This window comes from Erythrolamprus reginae, chromosome 1, assembly GCF_031021105.1.
Source record: "Erythrolamprus reginae isolate rEryReg1 chromosome 1, rEryReg1.hap1, whole genome shotgun sequence".
In the NCBI taxonomy this organism is placed as follows: Eukaryota; Metazoa; Chordata; class Lepidosauria; order Squamata; family Dipsadidae; genus Erythrolamprus; species Erythrolamprus reginae.
The window spans coordinates 192,578,070-192,591,464 of record NC_091950.1 but is presented as its reverse complement, the minus strand read 5'-3'; the positions used below and the strand labels follow the sequence as shown (position 1 = coordinate 192,591,464).

Genomic DNA, 13,395 nt, shown 5'->3' with positions numbered 1-13,395 from the left:
GACTTTATTTGTCGGAGATGCGGAGGACGGGGCCACATAGCCTGAGCCTGTCAATTCCGCCGACAGCAACCTTCAACAGCCTCAAGCCAGAAGCACAATAGCTTTAGTGGAGGACGAGGGAACTACAAGGACTCGAATTACCGACGTCAAGATTGCAACGTAATATACACACGTCCATCGCAGAGGTCTACGGTTGTCAGTGAAACTTCCTCATAAAGTGGAATTACAAGCTTTTTTAGGATTGCTAAATTTCTACGCTGTGTTCATTCCACACAAAGCATCAATAGCGGAACCGTTACATCGGTTATTAGATAGTAAGACACATTGGCACTGGGGACCCAGAGAAGAGGCCGCTTTTGCGGCCGTAAAAGATGTTCTGACTTCCAATACTATATTGATTCAATATTCCCCAACATTACCATTGGTTTTGACTTGTGATGCCTCCCAGTTTGGAGTAGGAGCTGTGTTAAGTCATAGACTTCCTAATGGGTCGGAGGCCCCATTAGCGTATTTTTCTAGAACTCTTGCTAAGACTGAGTGAAACTTTGGCCAAATAGACAAAGAAGCATTGGCCTTAGTGGCAGGGGTGCGAAGATTTCACGATTATTTGTACGGAAGAAAATTTGAACTTGTAACTGATCATCAACCCCTACTAGGAATTTTAGCAGGAAATTGCCAAAGTCCTATAGTTCTTTCACCCCACATGGCGAGATGGATTATATTCTTAGCAAACTATACTTACCGGTTGGTGTACCGGCCGGGAAAGCACATTGCCCATGCCGATGCGCTAAGTAGATGTCCGCTTCCAGATATCTTGGATGACCCGGCGCCAGTGTCCTGTGTGTTAGCCATTGAGGAGAGTCCATTAGTTTTAGTCGCATCGGAGGTAGCGAAACAGACAAGCCGTGACCCAACGTTGGCTACAGTAAGACAGTGGGTGCTCCGGGGGTGGCCTAAAAAGGAGCAAGCACCTGAATATTCCTGTTATCGGAGGTGCCGTTCGGAATTATCAGTGGAAAAGGGCTCTTTATTAAGGGGGTCCAGAGTAATTATTCCACCCTCTCTTAGGCGCCAAGTTCTAAGTCTTCTCCACAAGGGGCACCCCGGAATTGTAAGGATGAAAGGCCTAGCCCGAGACTACGTGTGGTGGCCGGGAATAGATCACGAGATAGAAGAGTGTGTAGAGGCATGTCTAAGGTGTCAAGAAAACAGGCCCTCACCTCCTAGAGCACCACCACTAGTATGGGAACCCCCTGCAGGCCCATGGGCTCGCCTCCATATTGATCTAGCTGGGCCTTTCCTGGGTCAAATTTTTTTAATAGTTGTGGATGCCCATTCAAAATGGTTGGAAGTGGTGCATTTACATTCTACCCAATCATTTGCAGTTATCAATGCGTTGAATGCATTGTTTGCAACCCACGGGTACCCAGATATTGTGGTTTCAGATAACGGACCACAGTTTGCATCGGTCCTATTTGAAAATTACTTAGCGGCTGCGGGAATCCGTCATGCCCTTATGTCACCATGGCACCCGGCTAGTAACGGACAGGCGGAGCGAATGGTACGGTCAGTAAAAGATTCACTTAAGAAACTCCCACAAGGGTCTTGGTCAAAGAAATTATCAGAGATGTTATTGGCCCAGCATTCCACTCCATGTGTGACCACTCAAAAAACCCCAGCGGAGCTGCTTATGGGTCGAAAATTAATTTTGGACAGGTTACACCCATGGTATGAAAACAATTCTCCGTGGCCGGAGGCTCCTCCTAGAAACTTGGAAGTAGGATCTCAGGTTTTTGCCCGAGCTTATGGGGAAGGTCCAACCTGGGTTCCGGCCACCATAGTGAAAATGTCGGGTCCTCGTTCTTATGAAGTCGAATTAGAGGATGTCAGGGTATGGCTTAGACATTTAGATCAGGTCCGTCTCCGCAAAGCAGAGAAACTCATGGAAGATAATAGTTCCATTCCGTGAGAGGATAATGAAGTACGTTTGGAAATGGCAGATCCAGGGGTCTTGGACAGTAACGTAGATACTCACCTTCCGTCCCAGTTTACCGTTCCTTTAAGTGCAGGGCCAGAAATCCACGAACCTCCGCGAGGTCAGGTAGCAGGGGAGGACGGACTACGTCATTCGGGTAGAATAGTTCGGAAGCCAACCTACTTAAAGGATTATGTATGTTCCAGAGTAAGGGGGGAGGAGTGTTATGTCCGGGAGTACCAACGACAGGAGATGCCTAGAAAGGCTCCATACAGGAAGTGTTATGAGAACAGGAAAGGGCACCGGGAGAGGGGCGGTAACCTAGCGACCGGGGAAAATAAGGGACAATCATTGGTTCGTTCCTCAGCCAGCTGGTAGTTAAACAGGGAAACCCCGAGGAGGTTTGACAGTTGAATACTGACTGTTGTATTAACGTTATGTTTATGTTGGAATAAAGCAGTTCAAGCAAAGCCGCAATTACGTGTCCGAATCTGTACAAAGCCACTTCACTGCCAACCATTTATTTATTTATTTATTTATTTGTCAAGATGTAACAATGCTTATATGTGATATTAGTGAGAGACTAGGACAGGGGATGGAAGGCACACTAGTGCACTTATGTACTACCCTTACTGACCTCTTAGGTATTGGGGGAGGTTAACAGTGGATAGTCTAAGGGTAGTTTTGGGGGTTAGGTGATACTAGAGTCAGGTAGTGAGTTCCAAGCTTCAACTATGCGATTACTAAAGTCGTACTTTTTGCAGTCGAGTTTGGAGCGGTTTATATTAAGTTTGAATCTATTGTGTGCTCGTGTGTTGTTGAGGTTGAAGGTGAAGTAGTCATTGACAGGAAGGACGTTGTAGATCATTTTATGGGTTATGATTAGGTCGTGTTTAAGGCAATATAGTTCTAAGCTTTCTAAACCTAGGATCGCAAGTCTAGTTGCGTAGGGTATTCTTCTGCCAGGAGTGGGGGGCTCTTCTAGTAGCCCTCCACTCCTGGAGGCCAGCATTTATGGAAGAAAGTTTCATCTGCCAAATCATCAGTCCATAAACTGTGGGACTGACTTAATTTTTGTCTTTCCTAATTCCAGAAAAGGGAGGTAAATAGGTGAACCTTTCGCCTCCAATGGCAAGCAGCCTCTCTCCCTAGCGGCTGAAATGAACCAAAGGTCAAGCACGGCCACTGAAAGCTTTTAGAGGCAGTTCACTGAAATCCAACCAGGGAAAACCGGTTCTTGCAGCGTCCAGCTCCCCTCCCCCCACGCCACACGAGGCCTTGACCTAGTCCCGCTAGGCCCCACGGACTCGCTTTCTCCTTCTGCGTTCCCCCTCACGATCAAAATGGACGACTTCTTACTTCCCCGTTCCCTTCCCACCCGGCGGCGGCGCCCGAGCCGCCCTTCCGCCCCGCGCCCAAGATCAAACGACGACGCGCGCGCCGCCGCAAAGTGACCTTCCCTCAGCAAACGCACGCGCTTCTCCTCCGCCTCCTTCCTCCCACCGCCCCCGTCCTCCGTCTACCGCGCCTGCGCAAAAGAGCTGGCAGATCCTTTCGACCTCTACTGCCGTACTTCGCTTAGGCGGAAAGCCGCCGGCGCCGCTGCTGCTGCTGCCATTCCGTGAGTGATTAAGCCTGCGGAGGAGGAGAGGGGGGTAAAAAAGGAGGGGGGTGTCCGCGTATCCGTCTCCATCGGGGGCGCCATCCTCTAAAGCCCGCCTTAGAAGCGCTCTCTACCGGCTCCTAAAGTTCTCTTTTTTCTCTCCTTGCCCCCCCCCCCGCCGCCCAATAGCGAGCTACCAGGATCCTTAGGAGCTGCAGAGCCCCCGTGGCCCCCGCCTCTCCCAGCAGCACAGCGTTAGCAGAGCAACCATGTTCGCGTGCATCAAGCTCGCCGCCGGCTCCCCCGCATTGGTGAGTTGCAGCAGTCATCCTTTGCAGCCTGCCTGGCTGCCCTTCGGATCTGGCCTCCCGGGAACGGCTGGAAAGGGGGTTTTGCGGGCGGGAATCGGAGGGAGGGAGGCAAGGCGGGCTTAGAGGCCCGGCCGTCGCTTTTGCCCCTTTTAACCTCCCCGCCGCAACCCGCGGCTCTTGGCGGGGAACGCATCCGAGCCCGCTTCGGCGGTGTCACGGAAAAAAATCCCGCCTTTGCGGAATCTGATTTTTGGAAAAGAGGCCGACGTGGAAATCCCGCGTGACCTTAAGAGGCCCAAGGACACCAAGCAGGCCGAGGCGGCCGGGCCCGCTTGCTTCCCATTCATTCATTCACTCACTCACTCACTAGGCCCTGCCTTGAAATTGACAGGCCGCTTGTCGGAAGTGAATTTGGGGGTTTAGAAGGGACTGTTGCGGTAAACGTGTGTGTGTGTGTGTGTGTGTGTGTGTGTAGAGAGGGGAGGGGGGACGTGCCTGGGGAGGGTGCCCTGCAACGATGAGGCTGTTTAAAATAATTGGGATTTCTTTGCCATGGATCCAAGGAAAGAAGGAGAGAGAGGAGAACTGGGGCTGTTCTTGTATGCAAATGGTTTTAGGATTGGGTAATGCAAAGAACGTTTGAAGGTCATCACGTGTAGTAATCTAGTAGTAGTCTTTACCTAGGGAAGGTTTCTCCCATTTTGGGGCCTTTTCTCCATGGATTGGTTAACCGTTTCTTTTCTTCTCAGCCAGTAGTGGGTGATAATGCAGGGGATAGATTATTTGTAATCCAACACACCTCAAGGACATCCTACATCCTACGGGGAAGGCTTGTTCTGATTGAATTTTAGACATACAAAAATGCTGGATTCTTGCCTGTGTTTTGCAAACCTGATCAACTGAAAACCTAAAGTCACACAACTGCTTTGGCATTTTAGAGAGGGAGTTAGAAGTCAAGATGAAGGAAATCCTTCAAGGAAGGTACAGAGCATTCTGGCACAGGGACCAAGCATTTTTTGTGGGGTTCATTTATCTGCTAATCTAGGCAAAAGTGGTCTTGAGAGGAGAGAATGGGGAAAAGACAAGCCACTTGAACAAGTAAGGAAAGGAAGGCACAAAGGTCATTCCAAGGGGTTTAGGGCTGAGAGAGAGCAGTTGTGTTCTACTTGCTGTATAAGCAAATATTGTTTCAGCCAAAACCTGGAATAAACAAAATATTCTGGGATTTAGTCTGCTTGAAATTCTGGTAAAGCTTTTGAAGCACAAAGCATTTGGAACTGTCCAAATTGTTTCTCATTCTGTTCTGACTAAAACACTTATATATTTTCCCAAGAGTGATGTATTTGTTTAAAAGAGATAAGTTATACTGAAAGACACTTCAATAGGCAATTAGAGGTAGCACAGCTAGACAGAAGTTAGTTGTTGATATATCTTCAGAAACAGTAGATCAGGTGGCAGAACTTGGTTGAAAAAAGTTGAGTGAAGTCCTACAGGTTAAGTATATGGATGGGAGACCAACAGGAAATCATAGGGGTCGGGTGTCAACTAGAAAGAGAAGTTAAATGTTCCTTTAAGTGTAAATTACTTTTCTATTGCTGATAAGAAAATTATACGAACATTCCCATATAATCTTTTTATGTATTAAACATTAAGATAAGAATTTTCACAAACTAATATAAAGAAGAAAAAGGTAAGAGAAAATGAAATGCAAGAAGAATTCAAGAAAAGTAGAAAAGAAAGTTGTAACTATGGCTTCTGTTACTCTTTTTAGGAGTCATAAATACAAATATATTTTAATCTCTCTATAAAGTTACGTCATATTGTATAAAAGACAATCTGTCTAATCATCAAAGTGGTAAATCACAAGTTCTTTTTTTCCTCATTTTTTTACACAAAAAGTCCCCAAATAGCTTCCAATTGCCAACAAATTTAGATAATGTCTTTTATCAAAGAAATCAATTTGTCCATTTCAGCAAAATCTTATCCACTACCAGCAGCCATTCCTCCATAGTGGATAATGTTGAATCTTTCCACCTCTATGTATATAATAATCTCACTACAGTAATTATATATTCAAATCCTTCCTTTTTTTCTAACTTTAAACAATAATCCTAAAATGAAAAATTCTAGCTTCACCCTAATATTGATCATTAAAATCTCCTCAAAAGTATAAATCCATTTTTAAAACTTTTTTGTAAGTCCACCAAAGAGTAAGAAAAATGTCCATGAAATGTTCACATTTTCAACATATATTTGAAATTCCTTAATACCTTCTATAAATTTTCTTTGGTGTCATGTATCAATGATACATTATTTTATAAAAAAATATTTGAGATCATCACATAATTTTTAAATTCAACCCTTTTCACCACATATTTTCCCATCTGTACATCTGTACAGGACATTTCCATGTAATCAACAGTTGTACTTTGGATAGAGTGATAATATTTTCTTGAATAAAAACTTTTTAAATATATTTATTGTAATATATCTTTTGGCAATCAACTCATTTTTCAGTAATTAAAAAGTATTAAAATCAGTTAAAGGTTAAATATGAAACAAGATTTGGTGCTAGAATGAGTCTTTCCTTATAGATGAGGTAGCTATTCTGAAGTCCTAAATAGAATTAATTCCAAAGGTTCTGAAGTTTTTCGAGTCTAAAATTGCTGATATTTGTTACGATGCTTGATTATGTTAATCTTTTCTGATTTTTAGATGCGTACTGGATCAAGGATCCTATACAGACCAATTTCTGCATCGATGTTGTCTAGGCCAGAAGTCAGGACTGGAGAGGTATCTTAAACAATTCTGTAACTTCCTAAGTTATCTAGTGAGCCCATGTGTTCTTGTGTTAGCAATCATAATTCACAGAAAAGTACCAAGCTATACATTTTGTCTTGCCTTTAAAGGCCACCTTCTCTGCCCACCTTCCAGTTCTTTCCCTTAAACAATACATTTTAGTCACTTTGAACAAGTTAGTTTCATTAATGAATTTGGAATAGAATATAAACTAAGCAGCAAGACTAACCAATTTGTGTTTTATGTTAAGATTGGTACTGTATTTCTCTTAAAATGGCCTCACTGATCTCCATGTCACTACTACTCAGAGCCAGATTCTTTAAACTTTATGCATACTTTCTAGTTACTCAGCATTGTACCTGCTTCTAAAACTGCACATTGAGAAGCAGAATCTGGTTTATTGGTTCACAAAAGCAAAAGGGAAAATGGAAGACAAATGCTGAAATACAGCATTCTCTTACTAGTTGTCCATTCTAGCTATCTTGCTATTAATATAGTTATATGGGCAGAAATAATTAATGATCATCAGAGGTGTGATAGTGGCTATTTTTAATAATACTGATTTTACTTTAGGTAGGGCTTTCGGGCTAAATCCAGAAAGAGTAAAAACACTTCCTAAATTGGATTATCTTAAAAATAAATGTTGCTCCCTTCTAGAATGTTTTTTTTAATTATGCTACAAATATCGGGCTATTACACTGAAATTAATACTTGGAGTTTTGTCTTTGTTTTTTTGTAGGGCAATACTACTTTCTTTACAGGTGCTCAGAATGCTGGCAATCAACTAGCAATAAGGGAGTTCCAAACTAGTGCTCTCAACAGGGACATTGACACTGCTGCCAAATTTATTGGTGCAGGTGCGGCCACAGTAGGAGTGGCTGGTTCTGGTGCTGGTATTGGAACGGTCTTTGGAAGTCTAATCATTGGTTATGCCAGGTAACCTTTGTTTTACCCGATATTCAAATAACTCCGGGCTGTATGTCAGGGAGCAATGGGTGAATGATGAAATGTGTGATAAATTGTCCCATACATACTCTTTCCCCTTTGAGGCTGTACTGCAGCTTCACAAATGTAGGAAAGAGCTAAGCTTCCACCCCAACATCTTAATACACATTTTGTCAATTTGATGAAATCATGGCTTGCTGTGGAAGCTACTATTCTACATCAACCTGCATGCAGAAATGGAAGCTACAGGTAGTCCTCAACTTACAACAGTTCATTTAGTGACTGAACTGAACAATAGCAATGAAAAATGTGATTTATAACAGTTTTTCACAGTTATGACATTTGCAGCATTCCCATGATCATATCAAAATACAAATGCTTGGCAGCTGGTTCTTATTTACGACTGTTGCTATGTCCCAATGTCACATGATCACTTTTTGTAACTTGACAAGCAAAGTCAATGAAGAAGCCAGATTTACTGAACAAACAGATTATTAACTTGTCAATTGAAGTGATTCACTTAACAACTCTGGCAAGAAAGGTCATAAAATAGGACAAAACTGACTTAAATGTTTCACTTAACAACAAATTTTGGACTCAATTATGGTTGCAAGTTGAAGACTGCTATAACGTAATATCTTTCAGGCATTCATATACAGTATATCACACTTTTTAAAAAGTCTATATGACATAATAGCTTGGCCTTGTTTGAATCATAACAAAACAAGCTGAAAATAAATAACCTATGCAAGGGTCTAGCAGCTCTGGCTCCTTGAATTTTCTGGTTATTTTTAAAAATCTAGTTTTAGGATAGGTAACGAAGGTGAAAATTTCCTTTTATCTGTTTGTGCCAGGCATATGGGAGGTAGCAAATAATTATCATTGGTCTAAAGTCTTGCATAAAATAATAGATCATTATCACATATATCAATTTACATGTATTTCTATATCTGTGGTTTTACTTTGATTTTTAAAAAGGAAAGCATGAAAATGACAAGCGAAATCTTAATTAGGTCCCATACTAAAGTAAAGTAGTTCCCATACTTGGACACAAAGGCCTTTTTAAATTAACATTTTTACTAGCCTTGTGAAGGCTATTAGCCTGATTTCCTTTTTCAGAGGGTTCCAAAGGGTAAAATACTTAGGTCATGTTTATGAAACATACCTCTGAAGTAAAAGAACTGAAAGAAAATTCTACCACAAGGACAAAGAAAGCTTATAAAGAAGAACATCATATTTCAGCTAAGACCCAAATAAGTGTTTAAATTGTAATATATTTGACTAAGTCTAAATGCTATAAAAAGAGTGACCTTTAAACTTCAGAAAATGTCCATACTTTTATAGAGAGTATAGGATACCTTAATTATCTGTAGGAAAAGTAAGCATTTGTAACATACTAATGTAAACAATAATGGAAGATAAAAGCGGATACTAAACAAATGTACATTTTCTTAGACTTCAAGTATACTTCCATATAGAAAGTTGCAAAGTTAGAATTCAATTAACTTGAATTAATATATAGATTTTGAGAAACTGATTTCTTAATCAGAAATTATACGTATTAAATTAATACCCGAGTTTTCCAGTTTCCTGAACTATGTAATGCAGTGGCTCACCACGTCCAATTAAACTAAGATCTCAAATTGACTGATGTGTCTTGAATAGGAGCAAAATGCTCCTGGTTTGCTTGTGCCTGTCAGTCCTGCGAAGGCAGTTCGAGACTCCACCCACCTGCCCAGATGCAGCCATTTGGATTCTTTTACCTTCTGCACATGTGACTGGCTCACTGACGACCAACAGGCACGCACAAACCGGGAGCATTTCACCCCTGGTCTTAAAATATGGATGGCTGTAATTGTATGTGGAAGGGCAGTCATATCCTACCCAAGTCTAATCCCAACACCTGTTTTTAAGATGTGAATGGGTTTAATGGTAACCAGCTGTAGTAGAAAGTGTGAGCTATTCTTCAACAGTGGGCAGGAATCAAAAGCTACACTTAGGGCTGCCAATGGTGCTAATTTCCAGGTGTATGATTTCAGAAGACTCTTGAAGGCTGGAAAAAGAGTTTTGATGTAGGTAATGATTACTATATCCCTAGGCTATAGTTCTATTCGGATTTGTGTGGGTTAGCACATGGTATATGTCACCTCCTTAAATGAACTGTATACTTTTTATTAGTTTTAAGGTGTCATTAGCATGGGCTATGTGATCACCCCACAATCATCCTCTCATTGGTCTGCCAGAGTCCCATTATGACTGCTATCAGCTAATAGGCAGGAACAGATTGCCGTTTCTTCCATTACTTTTCTAGGAATCCAAAATGAAAATTAAATGAAATCATATCCTCCTTTGTAGCCTTCCCTACCAATGTGAGAGACAGGTGTTGAAGTACTTTGTAGACCTTTCTATTACTGGATTATGTACTGGGTCTCTAAAGATCAGAAGGGACGTATGTCCTAAAAGATGCCTACTCTGTAAAATTAAAACTGATTTCTACTATTTCTCCAAATGTGACTTTTATCTTGTATTTCTCTTTAGGAATCCTTCCCTGAAACAGCAGCTATTCTCCTATGCTATTCTGGGATTTGCCCTGTCTGAAGCCATGGGTCTCTTCTGTCTCATGGTTGCATTCTTAATTCTGTTTGCCATGTGAAGAGATTTGTTTCCAGTGTTGGCACTAATGAACTACAATGTGATTCTGTGAACGTGAGCTTGGAAAATGTTTATCATGGAACTGTATGCTACTTCCAAAGCAGCTTAATTAAAGATGGTAACAAGTTTAAATTTACCATGGTTTGTTCTTTAATTACCTGACTTTTTCAAAGTCATTTGAGAGACCAGAGGGTTGACATCTTTTGGGAGTTCATGCCAAGAAAATTGATACTAAAGCTCAGTGGAATAATATTGTGAATGTGATCTGTTCAGATTGAGTATATGACTTTGCTTTATCTTACATGGGCATAAATTATATTCACAATTGGAAATAATGCCTTTTGGCAAAATGGCTGTCAGCTGTGGGTAGCACCAGTAGAGTCCTCATCATTTGGGGGAAGATTAATTAAATCTATGTGACACGTTAAAGAAATACAAAAAACTACCACTGGGAATTAGTATTCATATGGAAATTGCTTTTCATGTTATAAATGAGTCTACCTGAAATATTAAATAAAGGGTGTAATATAACATATGTCTTTTATACAACATTTGGTGGATTTATCTTATCATGGCTTTTGAATAATGAAATAGAAAATCATGGAGTTACTGATGTAAAAAAACCCACCCAGTTCATTCATTACTTACAAGTCAGACAAATGCATACTTGCAACAAAATTGTCAATATAATGCCAAGAATGGAGAATTGCCAAGCAAATGCAATTGCATATGTGATAAAGCAAGACAGATGAAAGAAATTTTAAATGGAAAAATTGGGAGGATCATGCATGCAAATTACATTTGTGATTGCTCAAAAAGCTTCTTCAAGTTGGATTAGTCAACACAGAGGTAAACACAAAGGATGACTATTTTAGGAAATTTTAGGCATTTTAATTTTTTCCAATTTTGTCATCCAAAGCCCTTTTCTTGGCAGAATATTGATCAGGTTCAGCAACTGCCCCTTCCATCAGGTAGGTAGGAGCAATGAGCAGTTTTGAGCTCTATTGCTTATGATTTAAAAGGCACGTTTTATAACTGTCAGGCATGTTATATAATTGCATGCCCTGTGGTTTCAACTGCTCTTTTTAAAATCTTATTTTCTTAGATAGTGATATATGGGAGACAATTCTCAATTGTCTCCACCCTCAATCGCTTTGAGAAGGGCAACATGGAAATCTAATTAATTAATTAATTTGCATAGCATGCTGGGGTTAGAATGCTTGAACATTGCTGAAGTCCACAACTGGAACTTGGCTAGGATTTATACAATTGCTAATTTGATCTGCATTCTTTTTAGCTGTAATTAATTTTTTTAATTGGAGCAAAAAGCAAGAATTATAACGATGCTAATAAAATTAAGCTGGTAGAAGACTTGCATCAAGTATTAAAAGTTTGCACAATCTACAAAATGAGCGGCAAGATTATATCACAAGCATTCATTTAACTTTCCTCAAAGCAGTACAGGTGGTCCTTAGGTATTGTCCACTTAGTGACTGCTCAAATCTAAAAATTGTTGGCACAAGGATGGCTTGGAGTCCCAGCCGTTGTAGCATCCTCAGTCACACAATTATAAATTCCAATGTTCCTTGCTGTCTTCTCACAAAATCAATGGGGAAGCTGGCAAGAAGATGGAAGTCATGCTCATGTGAAGTCCTTGTTTAATAAAATTGTTGCCATAGCCATCTGCAGTCATGTGATGACATGCTTTACAATTGTGTCATTTAACAACGACAGTTCCAGTTAGTATTGTTGATTGCCTATACTGGAACTGCTGGATTTCCAAAATCCATAATTCTTGTCAGAGAAGGAAGTACAGTATACAAGATAGTCCTTAATTTACAACAGTTCATTCAAAGTTACACCATCACTGAAAAAACTAACTTCTGACCATTTTTCACACTTGTGACCATTGCAGCATTCCCATGGTCACATGATCAAAAGTTGTATGTTTGGTATATTTATGATGGTTGCAGTGTCCCCAGGTCACGTGATCACCTTTTACCACCAGATAAGCAAAGTCAATGGGGAAGGCAGATTCACTTAGCAGCTCTGATAATTTAATTGCAAGGATTTACTTAATAACTGACAAAAAAGATAAGGGGCAAAATTCAGTTTCCCTTAGCAACAGAAATGTGCTCAATTGTGATCCTAAGTGAAGAACTGCCTCTACATATTTATTCAGAAGTTACCATTGTGTTGCTTTCCTATTTATTTATTTATTCATTCATTCGACTTCTAAGTCGCCCAATCCCGAAGGACTCAGGGCGGCTTACAATAATATATAAATACAAATACAATAAAAAAGAAGACAAATAAGGAAAATCTAAAACTGTAAACCCCAATTTAAAAAAATCTCATAACTCAAGCCAGGTAACACACATACATATATACATACAGTATAAATGGCCATGACAGATGTCAGTTTCATGGCCCCCAGGCCTGTCGGCACAGCCAGGTCTTCATGGCCTTTCAGAAGGCCAGTAAGGTGGGAGCAGTAAGGACATGGTGGGGGAGTTGGTTCCATAGAGCCGGGGCAGCCACAGAGAAGGCCCTCCCTTGCAGTCCCGCCAACCTGCATTGCTTAGTTGACAGAACCCGGAGGAGACCGAATCTGTGTGATCTTATTGGTCTCTGGGAACTATGCAGCAGACGGTCCTGTAGGTAAATATGCAGAAATTACAGGCTTAATATAATCATTTTCCTGTGCAATAATTGATAATACAGTTGAACCATGTTCAGAAGTGCATTTAATGCTAAATACATGTGTGTGTATACATATATAGAGTCTATTAATATAGGTATGGTATACAGTATTTATTTATTGAGTTTATATGCCATCCCTCTCTGAAGGGCAACATACATACACACTAATCCAGTGACCATATTTTATTACCCTATATATAAGGGTAATATTTTTAAATTGTTTATAACTTTGCTTTACTAAAAAAACTAAACTAAATTAAACTAAAAAAGTAGTTTAGAAGGAAAAGAAAAGTTTTTACAAAACCAATATTATAATAAAGGACTGCCTTGTGGAATAAAGGACATTTGCCTGCCGAGACTATTAATCCCCAGTAAATTTTGCGTCCAGGTAACACGCCTCCCTGCAC

The 13,395-nt window shown here is 40.6% G+C and overlaps 1 protein-coding gene across 1 annotated transcript; it reads left to right on the top strand.

Annotated features, from left to right (window-relative positions):
- The first annotated feature begins 3,175 nt into the window (after nucleotides 1-3,175).
- Nucleotides 3,176-10,421, top strand: ATP5MC3 (ATP synthase membrane subunit c locus 3). Its single transcript, XM_070731787.1, has 5 exons — nucleotides 3,176-3,596; nucleotides 3,768-3,889; nucleotides 6,605-6,682; nucleotides 7,428-7,624; nucleotides 10,172-10,421. Exons 2-5 carry the CDS (start codon nucleotides 3,848-3,850, stop codon nucleotides 10,284-10,286), a joined length of 432 nt encoding a protein of 143 aa, XP_070587888.1. The 5' UTR covers nucleotides 3,176-3,596; nucleotides 3,768-3,847; the 3' UTR covers nucleotides 10,287-10,421.
- Nucleotides 10,422-13,395: the final 2,974 nt, after the last annotated feature.

What these genes read in the sequence shown, in the direction of transcription:
- ATP5MC3 (XM_070731787.1), top strand. Translation starts at nt 3,848, where the DNA reads ATGTTCGCGTGCATCAAGCTCGCCGCCGGCTCCCCCGCATTG. An exon ending in CAGAAGTCAGGACTGGAGAG is followed by an intron (nt 6,683 to 7,427) that starts GTATCTTAAACA and finishes GTTTTTTTGTAG; the next exon opens with GGCAATACTACTTTCTTTAC. An exon ending in CTAATCATTGGTTATGCCAG is followed by an intron (nt 7,625 to 10,171) that starts GTAACCTTTGTT and finishes ATTTCTCTTTAG; the next exon opens with GAATCCTTCCCTGAAACAGC.